The 15999-nt window shown below is 34.7% G+C and overlaps 1 protein-coding gene across 1 annotated transcript; it reads right to left on the reverse strand.

Annotated features, from left to right (window-relative positions):
- Positions 1-6846: 6846 nt before the first annotated feature.
- On the reverse strand, positions 6847-8957 carry LOC149509632 (cytochrome b6). The gene is made up of 2 exons (XM_089757687.1): positions 8556-8957; positions 6847-7731 (listed from the first exon to the last, which is right to left on the reverse strand). The coding sequence occupies exons 1-2, from the start codon at positions 8559-8561 to the stop codon at positions 7090-7092; spliced, it is 648 nt and encodes a 215-aa protein (XP_089613813.1). The 5' UTR covers positions 8562-8957; the 3' UTR covers positions 6847-7089.
- Between the last annotated feature and the right edge of the window lie 7042 nt (positions 8958-15999).

Consider the following 15999-nt stretch of genomic DNA (forward strand, 5'->3'; position numbering starts at 1 on the left):
GCCGGACAATTAAAGAATCGAGTTTCATTTCGAAAAGCAATGAAAAAGGCTATTGAATTAACTGAGCAAGCAGATACAAAAGGAATTCAAATACAAATTGCAGGGCGTATCGACGGAAAAGAAATTGCGCGTGTCGAATGGATCCGGGAAGGTAGGGTTCCTCTACAAACGATTGGAGCGAAAATTGAGTATTGCTCCTATAGAGTTCGAACTATCTATGGGGTATTAGGAATCAAAATTTGGATATTTATAGATATTTATAGATGAAGAATAATAAGAATAAGACTCTACTTGTCTTTACGTTCTATTCTGCGATAGAACAAAAAATGACAAATTCTTTCATTTTTTTATGTTCAATAAAAAAATGAGCAGTTCTAAATTCTATATTCTATAAGGTTAAATAAAAATTTGATTGATCATTTGATATAATTGCTATGCTTAGTGTGCGACTCGTTGGGTTTTTAGGCTTAGGATTCAAAAAAAAAAATGGGCGAACCACAGTATAAGTTAATAACTATAGCACTAATAACCAACTCATCGCTTCGGATTATCTGGATCCAAAGAATCAGTCAAGATATGATATATTGGTCATATCATTATAGCAACTGAAATCTTTTTTTTTGCATTAAGTTAAGTAAAAAAAAACCAATCTGATTATGAATATATCTAAATTGTGAAGCAAAATAAAAAAGTATGTGGATAAATAGAAGGATGAGAGAAAGAGAGAAAAAGAAATAGAAATGAAATGATATATGATTCCAATATGTAAGGTCTACGAAGCATCTCATAAAGAGCAATGTAATAGAGCATCAATAGAGATTCATCAATAATTAGATGAATATCTGTTCATCGAAGAAAAAATCAAGAGCCTTAAGTCAATAAAGACTGAGAAGGTTGACTAAAGAACAAATTAACAAATTTTTTTATTAAATATTATTTATTAAATATTAAATTTTTATTTTTATTAAATATTAAATTTTTATTAAATATTAAATTAAGGCTCCATTGGAGAATTCAGACCTAAGCATTAATCGAGAAGCGATGGGGACGACGGAACCCGTGAATGCAGAGGATTCTATTGAAAACGAATCCTAATGATTTATCGGGTAGGATGGCGGAACAAACCAGAGACCACTTCATTTCTTTTTATTCTGTTCTGATTCTGAGAGGTCATGAGTTAACCCGACAACTGAAATAGATATTGAAAGAGTAAATATTCGCCCGCGAAAATTTTATTTTCATTTTAAAAATTTTATTTTCATTTTTTTTTTTTATTTTCATTTTAAAAATTTTATTTTCATTTTATTTGATTGTTAAATTTTTGTCGATCCGAGATGAATATGATAAAAAAAGACAAAACAAAATAAAGATTCGTTATAACATTATAACAAAAACAAGATAAGACATTATCTATAAATAGAATCCATGTTTAATTACTTATATATATATCCAATATATATCCAAACAAGATATACAAATTTATAATAGATCAGATAAAATCTCAAATAGATCAGATAAAATCTCAAAGCAAAGAATCCCAGGATTCAATCTATTATTCAGTAACTACCTATATATCTTAAGAATAAAATAAAATATTTTTTAGTCATTTTTTTCGCGAGGAGCTGGATGAGAAGAAACTCTCATGTCCAGTTCTGTAGTAGAGATGGAATTAATAAACAACCATCAACTATAACCCAAAAAGAACCAGATTTCGTAACCAACATAGAGGAAGAATGAAAGGAATATCTTATCGAGGTAATCGCATTTGTTTCGGTAGATATGCTCTTCAAGCACTTGAACCCGCTTGGATTACATCTAGACAAATAGAAGCGGGGCGCGCGCGCAATGACACGAAATGTACGCCGTGGTGGAAAAATATGGGTACGTATATTTCCAGACAAACCAGTTACGGTAAGATCTACAGAAACACGTATGGGTTCGGGGAAAGGATCTCCCGAGTATTGGGTAGCTGTCGTTAAACCGGGCAGAATACTTTATGAAATGAGCGGAGTAGCCGAAAATATAGCAAGAAAGGCTATTTCAATAGCGGCGTCCAAAATGCCTATAAAAACTCAATTCATTATTTCAGGATAGGAATATAGAACCAAAGGAAAGAAGTCTTGGGAATAAAAAAAACAATTGCGGGTTTCCTTTTTTTTTTTTTTTTGACAAACAATATTTCTTTTTTTCTTCGTCCTTTGTTCCATTGAAAGAAGAGATTAAAAAAAATGATTCAACCTCAGACCCATTTGAATGTAGCAGATAACAGCGGGGCCCGAGAATTAATGTGTATTCGAGTCATAGGAGCTAGTAATCGCCGATATGCTCATATTGGTGACGTTATTGTTGCTGTGATCAAGAAAGCAGTACCAAAGGCACCTCTAGAAAGATCAGAAGTGATCAGAGCTGTAATTGTACGTACTTGTAAAGAACTCAAACGCGACAACGGTATGATAATACGATATGATGACAATGCTGCAGTTGTCATTGATCAAAAAGGAAATCCAAAAGGAACTCGAATTTTTGGTGCGATCGCCGGGGAATTGAGACAGTTAAATTTCACTAAAATAGTTTCATTAGCTCCTGAGGTATTATAAGACGAGACCTCAATTCAATATAGTTATAGTATTTAAATTAGAGTATTTAAATGACATAGATTAATTAGTAGATTGTGTCTCACGTATATACCTTTACTAAGTAAAAAAAAAAAAAGAACATGTTGGTTATATCAAAATTCGGGAGCAACAATAATTTTAGTTTACCATGGGTAAGGACACTATTGCTGACATAATAACTTCTATACGAAATGCTGACATGAATAGAAAAGGAACGATTCGAATAGGATCTACTAACATCACTGAAAACATTGTTAAAATACTTTTACGAGAAGGTTTTATCGATAACATAAGGAAACATCGGGAAAGAAACAAATATTTTTTGGTTTTAACCCTACGGCATAGAAGGAATAGGAAAGGACCATATAGAACTATTTTAAATTTACGACGGATCAGTCGACCCGGTCTACGAATCTATTCTAACTATCAACAAATTCCTAGAATTTTAGGCGGGATGGGGATTGTAATTCTTTCTACTTCTCGGGGTATAATGACAGACCGGGAGGCTCGACTAGAAGGAATCGGCGGAGAAATTTTGTGTTATATATGGTAATCTGTCTAACATCCGAATTGTATCCGAATCCGAAACTTTCCATTTGTGAAAAAAAAAAGCACGGGTTGTCTAATAGAACTCCTCCTGCCCTACAGTAGTTGATACGTCAAGGAAGTTTTACCTGGAATAAAAGAACAAAAATGGATTCATGGAGGTTTAATTAGTGAATCACGTCCACTCCAGATTCCTTTAGATAATGAAGATCTGATTCTAGGTTATGTTTCAGGAAGGGTCCGATCGAGTTTTATACGTATACCACCGTGGGATAGAGTCAACAAAAGTGAAGTAAGTGCTTATGATTCAACCAGGGGGCGTATAATTTATAGACTCCGCAACAAGGATTCGAACGATTAGGTAGTTTTTTCAACTTCAAGATTCCTTTCAGGGGGATCCAATTCAAGGTTCAAAAATTTCAAGAAACTTATTTTCTTCCAATAAGTAGATTCGGAAAAATTTAAGGAATAACAACTATGAAAATAAGGGCTTCCGTTCGTAAAATTTGTGAAAAATGTCGACTAATCCGTAGGAGGGGACGAATTGTCGTAATTTGTTCCAACCCGAGACATAAACAGAGACAAGGATAATCTTTCTATTCTAAAAAGAACTCCTTAAAGTTAAAGAAAAGAAACTAATCTTAAAGAAAGCGATGAACAAATAAAAATAGAAGATCTGTTTTGACATGAAATGGATATATCCATATATCTCTGACTTATCCTTATGAAATGATAAAATATGGCAAAACCTATACCAAAAGTTGGTTCACGTAGGAATGGGCGCAGTAGTGCACGGAAAAGTGCACGTAGAATACCAAAAGGAGTTATTCATGTTCAAGCAAGTTTCAACAATACCATTGTTACTATTACAGATGTACGGGGTCAGGTAATTTCTTCTTCCTCCGCCGGTACTTGTGGATTCAAGGGTCCAAGAAGAGGGACTCCTTTTGCTGCTCAAACCGCAGCGAGAAATGCTATTCGAGCAGTAGTAGACCAAGGTATGCGACGAGTGGAAGTTCTGATAAAAGGTCCTGGTCTCGGAAGAGATGGAGCATTACGAGCTATTCGTAGAAGTGGTATACTATTAAGTTTCGTACGGGATGTAACCCCTATGCCACATAATGGCTGTAGACCTCCTAAAAAAAAACGTGTGTAGAAATAAACACTAAAGAGATTTCAAGAGAAATAAATGATTCAATGATCTGATCAAATAAAATAATATTACTATGGTTCGAGAGAAAGTAAAAGTCTCTACTCGGACACTGCAGTGGAAGTGTGTTGAATCAAGAACAGATAGTAAGCGTCTTTATTATGGACGCTTTATTCTGTCTCCACTTATGAAAGGCCAAGCCGACACAATAGGCATTGCGATGCGAAGAGCTTTGCTTGGAGAAATAGAAGGAACATGTATTACACGTGCAAAATCTGAGAAAATACCACACGAATATTCTACCATAGTAGGTATTCAAGAATCAGTACATGAAATTTTAATGAATTTAAAAGCAATTGTATTGAGAAGTAATTTGTATGGAACTCGTAACGCCTTTATTTGTGCCAAGGGTCCCGGATATGTAACTGCTCAAGACATCATCTTACCGCCTTCTGTGGAAATCGTTGATAATACACAGCATATAGCTAGCCTAACCGAACCAATTGATTTGTGTATTGGATTACAAATCGAGAGAAATAGAGGATACGGTATAAAAACGCCAAAGAACTTTCACGACGGAAGTTATCCTATAGATGCTGTATTCATGCCTGTTCGAAATGCGAATCATAGTATTCATTGTTATGGGAATGATAATGAAAAACAGGAGATACTTTTTCTAGAAATATGGACAAATGGAAGTTTAACTCCTAAAGAAGCACTTCATGAAGCCTCTCGGAATTTGATTGATTTATTTATTCCCTTTCTAGATGCGGAAGAAGAAAACTTACATTTAGAAAACAATCAACACAACGTTACTTTACCTTTTTTTCCTTTTCATGATAGATTAGCTAAACTAAGAAAAAAGAAAAAAGAAATAGCATTGAAATATATTTTTATTGACCAATCAGAATTGCCTCCCAGGATCTATAATTGTCTCAAAAAGTCCAATATACATACATTATTGGACCTTTTGAATAACAGTCAAGAAGACCTTATGAAAATTGAACACTTTCGCATAGAAGATGTAAAACAAATATTGGGCATTCTAGAAAAGAAGTAGAAAAGCATTGCGAAATTGATTTACCAAAATTTTAAATCCATTGGATTTAGGATTTATTTCATTTTTTTTTTTTTTACTTTAGAAAATTAGAAAAAAAAAAAAAAAACGAAAATGGATTTTGAACCTTCAGCACAATCCATATATTGGGACCAGAATTGAATAAATGTATCTAGGGAGAATTCACTTTGACTTTGAAGTGACTACTCCCTAGATACGCACATCATGATATTTTATTTTAAAATTGATTCAATTTAAAAAAGACCTAAAGTTAGGGATTTATCAATCGGTAATGTTGCTCCAATACCCAACCAAAGGGCCACCGCAGTACCAATCAAAAAAACGGTTGTCGCTACTGGACGACGAAATGGATTTTGGAATTTATTAACATTTTCCAAAAAAGGTACTGTTAATAATCCCGCAGGTACTGAAACCATTAAAAGAACACCCAATAACTTGTTAGGTACTGTACGAAGTATTTGAAATACAGGAAAGAAATACCATTCAGGTAATATTTCCAAAGGAGTTGCAAATGGATCCGCGGGTTCACCAATCATTGAAGGTTCTAGAACCGCTAAGCCTACGTTACAAGCAATAGTACCGAGAATTACTACTGGAAAAATATATAAAAGATCATTGGGCCATGCGGGTTCCCCATAATAATTATGACCCATACCTTTAGCTAATTTAGCTCTTAATACAGGATCGTTCAAGTCAGGTTTTTTTGTTATTAGGATAGGTGAATTTTTCTAGATCCATCCCCCGAAGGAACCGGACATGATAATTTTTCATCATCCGGCTCAAGCAAAAATCAATCGAATCAAATGGATACAAACGGATACATATAAAATGAATCTATATGTTATCCACACATATATGAATGATTTCATATGTAAGAAAAAAGTTACCTGATTCCATTTTACGAAGTTGCAACTATACATTCCAAGGAATGCCATTTTTACAGGTAAATGCTCAATACCCAAGTAGGCGTACAAAGTTGATCGTGATCAAGTGCTTTCTGGGTCGTCTTAGGCCTTGCGATTCACCTTTATCCCAAAAATATATCGAGATTTTTTACATACAAAGGATTTACTTGTTACTAATATAGTCTAGCCTTTGCTCTTCTTTAGATCCCTTGTTTCACTCCGATAGTATAATAATAATAAATCGGGTCGATGCAGAAGAAATGAATGTATTTTCATACTATTAAGATAAGAAAGTAAAAAAAAAATAAAAATAAATAAATAAAATCTAATTTGCATTATGCCAAATCACTTATTCTACTGGATCTTACGGAGCCCTGTTCATACACGACATCGTCAGGTCTGATCATAGAAAAGATTCTCTTCAAGCGAACCAGCCTATCCTTTGTATGGGGCTTACACGGTGGTTGGAACAAAGACACATTTGGTTGTGAATTCCAATGTAGCAGATAAAGGCATATTTCTGCATGGCCCAATCAATAGTTCAAGTCACACACTCCCATAATCCATTTTCTCTTCGGGGAATTCCCTTCAACTATTCATGTCATATCAAATAAATAATAGAATATTGTGGAGTTGAAAGGAAATATCCAAATACATGTCTTATTTTTTTTTTTTTTTCAACAATCCATATTTGTAGCAATGAAATACTATTGTTCCTCCCCCAAGTAATAAGATAAATGATTGGCAAGTAATAAGATAAATGATTGGTTACAATATAGCTATGGTCTATATTCTCTATAAAGGACCAGAAATGCCTTGCTTACGTATCATTAGGAAATGCATTAACATAAATACAGCAGTAAGAAGGGGTAATACAAAAGTGTGTAAACTATAAAAACGGGTCAAAGTGGATTGTCCCACACTAGCACTTCCACGCAATAACTCTACCAAAGGCGATCCTATTACCGGAATAGCTTCCGGAACGCCTGTTACGATTTTGACTGCCCAATAACCAATTTGGTCCCAAGGTAAGGAATAACCTGTTACACCAAAAGATGCAGTCAACACAGCCAGAACCACGCCTGTAACCCAAGTCAATTCGCGAGGTTTTTTAAAACCACCAGTGAGATAGACACGAAATACGTGCAGGATCATCATTAAGACCATCATACTTGCCGACCATCGATGAACTGATCGGATTAACCAACCAAAGTTAGCTTCAGTCATTATGTATTGAACAGAAGTAAAAGCCTCAGTAACGGTTGGACGATAGTAAAAAGTCATAGCAAATCCTGTAGCTACTTGTACCAAAAAACAAGTAAGCGTAATTCCTCCTAGACAATAAAATATGTTAACATGAGGAGGAACATATTTACTAGTTATATCATCTGCAATCGCCTGAATCTCGAGGCGTTCTTCGAACCAATCATAGACTTTATTGAGATAGGTAAACCAAGAGGACTCCCCCCCTGAGAACCGTATATGAGAATTTCATCTCGTACAGCTCAAACAAAAACACCCAAATAATAGCTGAAACGGATATGGAATAGAAAGTTTGAAACTTCTTAATCTTTTCATTCAATTTTATCTGAAGACACAAAAGAGTAAAAATCCGAAAGCTCTTTTTTGTAGTTGTAATTATAATGCCAAAAAATCAAGTCGGCGCATTCGTCTTTATGTTGATCAGGCCTCTTGAATCTTCTATTTACCTACTTATTTCTTTTCTTTTTCTTTGCTTTGATTTGTTATTTATATGGAATGTGGCTTTATTCTTGTTTTCTTTATTTTTAATAGGAATTCTCTTGTTAAGACCCTATGAATCAATTGAAACTTCAGATTCATACCAGAACCGCGATGATTCAATAAAACCTTCAAACTAAGTCCAAAGATTCTTTGAGTAAGAATTATTGGATCATCACTTATTCAATGAATAGAATAGATATAATAAATAAAAATACAAAGAAAAGAAAGGTTTGTCCTTTGATCAAAATAAGCATAAACTAAATGAGAGTTTGAAAGAAGAAAAAATTTCTCGATTTATAAATAAAAAACCTCTTTCTTTGAAAATTTTTTTTTTTTTTGAGTCCGGCCGCGAGGTTTGAATATTAAGTATGAATCATAGTTCGAATACTTCGTGATCCATTTCATATATTCCGTGCTCCAGATACTAGAATGGCTATCCGACGGGATAAAACTATCTCGATCAAGAGGACAGACCCATTTTCTGTACTATCAATAGGATCAATTATAACAAGTCACACACTCATATTCCGGAAATACAGAAACAAAAAAAATTTCGCGGTCGAACTACCAAAATAGAATGGGCTAAAAAAAATCCGAGAACTAAAAGTTTCACTTTTTGTATTGAAAAGCGAGGCTTCGTGGTTCTTGTGAATCTAATTCAGCGAAATTCCATCCAGTAAAACGGAAGAATTATAAATCTCCAAAATAATAGATAAGAATATCGAAAATAAAGCCATTGCGACACCCATCAAAGGAGTCGTTCCCCATCCAGGAGCTACTTTACCATATTCCGAATTCAATGGTTTCAAAAAATCCCCTACAACAGTTCGTCTTGGACCAGATCTAGAACTACCCTCAACGGTTTGTGTAGCCATAAATCTTATTTTGTATTCAGTGAGATCTGTTGACTTTGTATATCATTCCGCTGTAAATAAACGATCTTATCATAGATCCATTGTGATCTTGAAATTATATTTATATTTATATTATTTATATTTATATTTATATATATTATTTATATAATTATATAATAATGGAAACAGCAACTTTAGTCGCCATCTCTATATCTGGTTTACTTGTAAGTTTTACTGGGTACGCCTTATATACTGCCTTTGGGCAACCCTCTCAACAATTAAGGGATCCATTCGAGGAACACGGGGACTAATTGAAGTAATGAGCCTCCCAATATAATATTGGGAGGCTCATTACTTCAATTGAGATAATGAAAAATCATTTCATTTTTTTAGTTGGAACTTTAGGCGGTTCTCGAAAAAAGATAGCGAAAAAAATTATCCCTAGAGTAGATACTAAGAGGAATGTATAAACCAATGCTTCCATAAATTCGATCGTGGTTTACAATTATAGCTTCCGTACCTATTTATTTAGAATCATCTCCCGAATAAAATAACGAAAGAACAAGAATCAAAGAAAAGGCAGCGATTTTAATCAAGATTTTTACAGCAGCCTATGTCAAATCACAAACAGAAAATAGAAGCGAAAAATAACAAAGCAATCTTGCATCAGACTACTTGTCTTCTTGTAGTTGGATCTCCAAGTTTTTGGAATGCTCCAAATTCCACTTGAGCATCCAAATCTGGATCAATACCGGCAAAAACATCTCTGAACAGGGTTCTAGCACCATGCCAAATGTGTCCGAAGAAGAAAAGCAAAGCAAACGAAGCATGCCCAAAAGTAAACCAACCCCTTGGACTGCTACGAAAAACACCATCGGATTTCAAAGTAGCACGATCTAATTCAAAAATTTCACCCAATTGAGCACGTCTAGCATATTTTTTCACAGTAGCAGGATCACTATAACTCACTCCATTGAGTTCGCCACCATAGAACTCAACAGTTACACCTACTTGTTCGACACTATACTTCGATTCTGCCCTTCTAAAAGGAACATCCGCTCTAACAATTCCGTCTCCGTCTACCAAAACAACCGGAAATGTTTCAAAAAAAGTAGGCATACGACGTACAAAAAGTTCACGCCCTTCTTTATCTCTAAAGATAGGGTGTCCTAACCACCCAACGGCTATTCCATCCCCGTTGTCCATTGAACCCGCTCTGAATAATCCTCCTTTTGCCGGATTATTGCCAATGTAATCATAAAAAGCTAATTTTTCAGGAATTTTAGACCAAGCTTCTGATAAACTTTGATTTTCGGCTAACCCAGCACTAACCCTTCGATATATTTCTTGCTGGAAGTATCCTTGATCCCATTGATAACGAGTAGGACCAAATAATTCGATGGGGGTAGTTGCTGAACCATACCACATAGTTCCAGTAACAACAAAAGCTGCAAAAAAGACAGCAGCTATACTACTGGAAAGGACGGTTTCAATATTTCCCATACGTAATCCTTTGTATAAACGTTGGGGCGGACGGACACTAAGATGGAATAAGCCCGCTAATATGCCCAATGTCCCTGCTGCAATATGATGAGAGGCTATTCCTCCCGGAACAAAAGGATCAAAACCTTCCACGCCCCACGCTGGATTTACAGGTTGTACCTTTCCGGTTAGTCCATAAGGGTCGGACACCCATATTCCAGGACCATACAAAATCCTGTTACATGAAATGCGCCAAAGCCAAAGCAAGCCACTCCTGAGAGAAATAAATGAATTCCAAAAATCTTGGGCAAATCCAAAGAGGGTTTTCCTGTGCGCTCATCACAAAAAATTTCTAGATCCCAATATACCCAATGCCAGATAGCTGCCAAGAAGCACAAGCCAGAAAACACAATATGTGCTCCGGCCACACCTTCGTAACTCCAAATACCCGGATTTGTTATAGTCCGCCCCGTAATACTCCAACCGCCCCATGAATTGGTTATTCCTAAACGAGTCATGAAGGGTATAACGAACATACCTTGTCTCCACATTGGATCAAGAACGGGATCGGAGGGATCAAAAACAGCTAATTCATATAGAGCCATTGAACCGGCCCAACCAGCAACCAGAGCTGTATGCATTATATGAACAGAAAGCAAGCGACCGGGATCATTCAATACGACAGTATGAACACGATACCAAGGCAAACCCATGGAAATACCCCTTTATCAAATCAACGAAAAATAGACACTATGTAACTTTATTGCATTGGAATACCTCCCCTTTTCGGTGGATTCTTTCGGAGAAAGGATTAATGTTTGTTCTATTCCATTAGTAATAAGGGAAGAATTCGGCTCAGAAGAAAAAAGAGAAGCAGATCTATTCTATACTCGATAAGTATCAATACGCAATGGGGGTTGATCCTATTTTTTATGAATGAATGCATCCCTATTTGTTCATCATTCAAAGGACCTATTCGTAAGAATTCTCTTTCATTCATTCCGCCTTTCTTTATTTTATGGCCTTAGTCTATCTATGTATAAAATATGATAAAGGCCCATATTATTAAGACCATTATTACATATTATTAAGATAAGACCATTATTACGTATTACATTACGTATTACGCTTCCACAATCAAAGTGAAATATAATATTACATATTATAATATTACATATTATTAAGATAAGACCATTATTACGTATTACATTACGTATTACGCTTCCACAATCAAAGTGAAATATAATATTACATATTATAATATTACATATTATTAAGATAAGACCATTATTACGTATTACATTACGTATTACGCTTCCACAATCAAAGTGAAATATAATATTACATATTATTAAGATAAGACCATTATTACGTATTACATTACGTATTACGCTTCCACAATCAAAGCGAAATATAATTTTACATTCTTTTTACTTTATGCCTGTTGGTATTCCAAAAGTTCCTTTTCAAGTTCCGGGAGATAACGATGCAAGCTGGGTTGACATATAGTGCGACTTGTCAAATATATTGGGTCATATGGGATTCCCCCGTTCTCTCGCCCGATCGAGATATCCCCTGTTTCGCCCCAAAAAGATTGATTGAATTATCAAAAATTTGTAGCGGGAAGTGTAATGAAGTGCAATTAGAGATCCATTTCATGGGGGTGTATCCAGATTAATATTTTCAATTAGAATGATTTATGGTTGGCTTGGTTGGACTGATAAAATGAAGTATCCAGGCTCCGTTTAGAAAAAACCCAATTGGTAATATATTTATGATTACCACCTATATCATAATCATAATTTTTCTTTTTTTTTTTAATTATAAATAAGAGCGATTTCAAACTGTTAATCAATCGAATAATATGGGAAATACGTTGAATATTTGGCGAAAAACATGAAAGAAAAAGGAATTAAATTAAAATAAAAAAAGGAAATGAAATCATAGCAAAAAGACGTGGTATTGGGTCATTTGTCCTATATGTGCAAATAAAAATCGGGCAGATCTTTACTCGGAGTAGAGCATAAACCTAAAAAAATTGAATAAAAAATTGACGAACCCCATTCAGGAACAAGAAAATGACATCGTGATTTGGATTGAATCGCAATGAAAAAAAAATGGATCAATGAAAAGTTTGTGCAATAAGTTTAGCGAATTTTTTCTATATTATAGGAAAACGGGCCAAAACTCATCTTTCTTTAATTTAATTTTAAATTTCATTTTATTTAAAAAATGTAAGAAAAAGCCCCTTCATTAGAAATTAGAAGTTAGAAAGGTCCGACTAGAAAAAACAAAGGATGGCTGGAATCTACACATTGATTTTTTTTCGCAATTTTTGTTGAACCGTATGCATCAAAAGGTGCCTGTACGGCTACTAAGGGATACAATTTTATCCTAATCAACCGAATTTATCGAGAAAGATTGCTTTTTTTGGGCAAAGAGCTTGATATCCAGACCTCGAATCAACTTGCGGGTATTATGATCTATCTCAGTATAGAGAGTAATAGCCGAGACCTGTTTTTTTTTATAAACTCTCCTGGCGGAGGGATAGTATCTGGATTATCTCTTTTTGATACTATGCAAGCAGTGGAACCAGATGTGCATACACTAGCCATGGGATTGACCGCTTCAATCGCAGCTTTTCTCTTGGTCGGAGGAGAAATTACCAAACGCAGAGCATTCCCTCACGCTCGGCGCCAATGAGTTTTTTTTTTTTATTATTGATGGAAAGAAAAAAGAAGACTATGCCTTCGCCATATGAAATATGAATTAGTAAGTAATAATAGCATGGCACTTTGAATTCGATATGAAATTTTTTTTTTATTTCTTTTTTTTTTTTTCAAAAAAAAATATTAGATTATGTATCGAAAGAGTAGTATGAGAGAAGGGGCATTTCCAATTTGATCTTAGCTATCGTGGGCCCATCTCAGGCGTCACAAACTTTTTTTCTTTTCCTACCAGAGGCTATTAACAATATTTATGTTATGAAAGAGTACGAAAAAAAAAAAGACTATTTTTTTTCTTTCTTTTTTTTTTTTCAAAAAAAAAAAGAAACTTTGGGATTGCTGAATCACAGACGAAATAAATATATAAAGCAACGGAGCCATCATAGTATTTTTAAACTTTTCCGAAAAAAAAAGAAAAAGAAGGATGGTAATTGGATTATTTATTAATCTGGGTCTAATAGACTCTATATTTTCTCTTTTTTTCGATGAAAGAAAAAAGAGAATTCCATTGTAAAGCCGTATGCAATTGTAAAGCCGTATGCAATGCGCAAAAAATGCCTGTACGGTTGTTCAATTCTATAGCTATTCTTCTCGCCTCATTATGTGAGTTAGAAGTATGTTATATCATCAGGGTAATGATCCATCAACCTATTAGTATGCTTAAGGATGATGGCTTCAAAGACTGGGTCATGGAAACAGACGAAGTAATGAAAATGCAAGAAGACATCATAGAGGCTTATGTACAAAGAACGGGCCAGCCCCGATGGGTTATAAACAAAGACATGGAAAGAGATAATTTTATGTCAGCAAAAGAAGCCAAAGATCATGGAATTGTGGATCATATAGTGCGTACAGAATCGAGACCTATAGTGAATGAAAAACCTATAGTGAATGAAAAACCTATAGTGAATGAAAAACCTATAGTGAATGAAAAACCTATAGTGAATAACAAACCTATAGTGAATGAAAAACCTATAGTGAATGAAAAACCTATAGTGAATGAAAAACCTATAGTGAATGAAAAACCTATAGTGAATAACAAACCTATAGTGAATAACAAACCTATAGTGAATAACAAACCTATAGTGAATAAAAAATGGAGACTAGTTAACGACAATGGCAATGGAAGACCACCATTTGACGACAATGGCAATGGAAGACCACCATTTGACGACAATGGCAATGGAAGACCACCATTTGACGACAATGGCAATGGAAGACCACCATTTGACGACAATGGCAATGGAAGACCACCATTTGACGACAATGGCAATGGAAGACCACCATTTGACGACAATGGCAATGGAAGACCACCATTTGACGACAATGGCAATGGAAGACCACCATTTGACGACAATGGCAATGGAAGACCACCATTTGACGACAATGGAACACCATTTAATTTTGATTTAGATTGATTTAATCCCTCTTATTCCTTTCCTTCTTTTTCTCTTTAATAGATTAATATTTTATTAATCTATTAAAGAGAAAAAGAAGTAATTCATAATCATCTGGTTAGGATCGATCTAAACCAGTCTATTATGTATATGATTGTATATGATTCAGCATGCCAACTATTAAACAACTTATTAGAAATGCAAGACAGCCAATTAGAAATGTCACGAAAGCCCCTGCTCTTCGGGGATGTCCTCAGCGCCGAGGAAGATGTACTAGGGTGTATGTGCGACTTGTTCAGATCATGGGCTGAGAAAAAGGAAACAATTTTTCAGTATCAACGATCAGTACCAGTGAATAGAATGGGGTTCTTCCGTTCACTATCTAAAAAAGATAGATCTACCATATCCTTCTATTGTGTATGAAATTTATGGTTTCCATTGGCGCAAATCCAATCTTGGAATTTTTTAAAAATTCCCCATTGGTAGCAAATGCTTATCCATTAAGCGGGGAAAATCCTATTTAAAAAGCAAAAAGATTATGCTTCGACTCTTGCAAAGAACGGACTAACAGGGTCAGCTACCCAATTAATCCTCCTAATTACATACCGTTACTGTATAAGATAGATCTCGTTGTGAAAGATCTATTACTGAAAAATTTATGAGTAGAGCCGAAGAGTGTGAACTGTACAAGTTACCAATTAAATGTTAAATGAAGGAATGAGCTCCGGTGTATAGAGGGGACCTCACCGTTTAAGAAGTAACCATAGAAACGATGGAACCCACTATTTATTTATCCATTTCTATTTACTCCTTTATTTTAGTTAATATGCTTTTTTTGATACCTAGTATCAATACAATTTCTTATTTCAAGGCGAAATGAAATGCCTAGAAAAAAGGAAAAATCGTGGGCGGGACGGTTATAGTAGCAAAAGCCATTGGAATTTTTATTTTATACATTGGAAGAATCCGTTTTGTTATTAATAGACTAGAAAAGAATAACTGAAAGAAAGAATTAGTTATTCATCAAAATTTCTTTTATTCAATGACCAGAATGAAAGAGGGATATATAGCTCGGAGACAAAGAGTAAGAGCTTTGGTTTCGGCTGATCGGGATAGAGATAGGAAAAAAAGATATTTTCGTCGTTTGTGGATCACTCGAATAAATGCAGGAATTCGAGGAATGGGGGTATCCTATAATTATAGTAGATTAATAAAAAATCGGTACAAGAAACAGTTGCTTCTTAATCGTAAAATACTTGCACAAATAGCTATCTCAAATAGGAATTGTCTTTATATGATTTCCAACGAGATTATAAAATAAGGAGATCGGAAGGAATCCACCGAAATGCTTTAAATGAAATGGGGTTCCCTCGAGAATGAACTCGAGGGAGGTAGAGTAGAAATTAATATGATAAAAAAATTCTGATAAGGTCATCAAAACAAGAAAACAAGATGAGCGAAGACGCTCAATAAAAAAAAAAAAAATTTATTTTTCTTCCCCAA

Source organism: Durio zibethinus, unplaced genomic scaffold (assembly GCF_047325235.1).
Source record: "Durio zibethinus cultivar Kanyao isolate XHJ-2024 unplaced genomic scaffold, ASM4732523v1 HiC_scaffold_135, whole genome shotgun sequence".
Taxonomy (NCBI): Eukaryota; Viridiplantae; Streptophyta; class Magnoliopsida; order Malvales; family Malvaceae; genus Durio; species Durio zibethinus.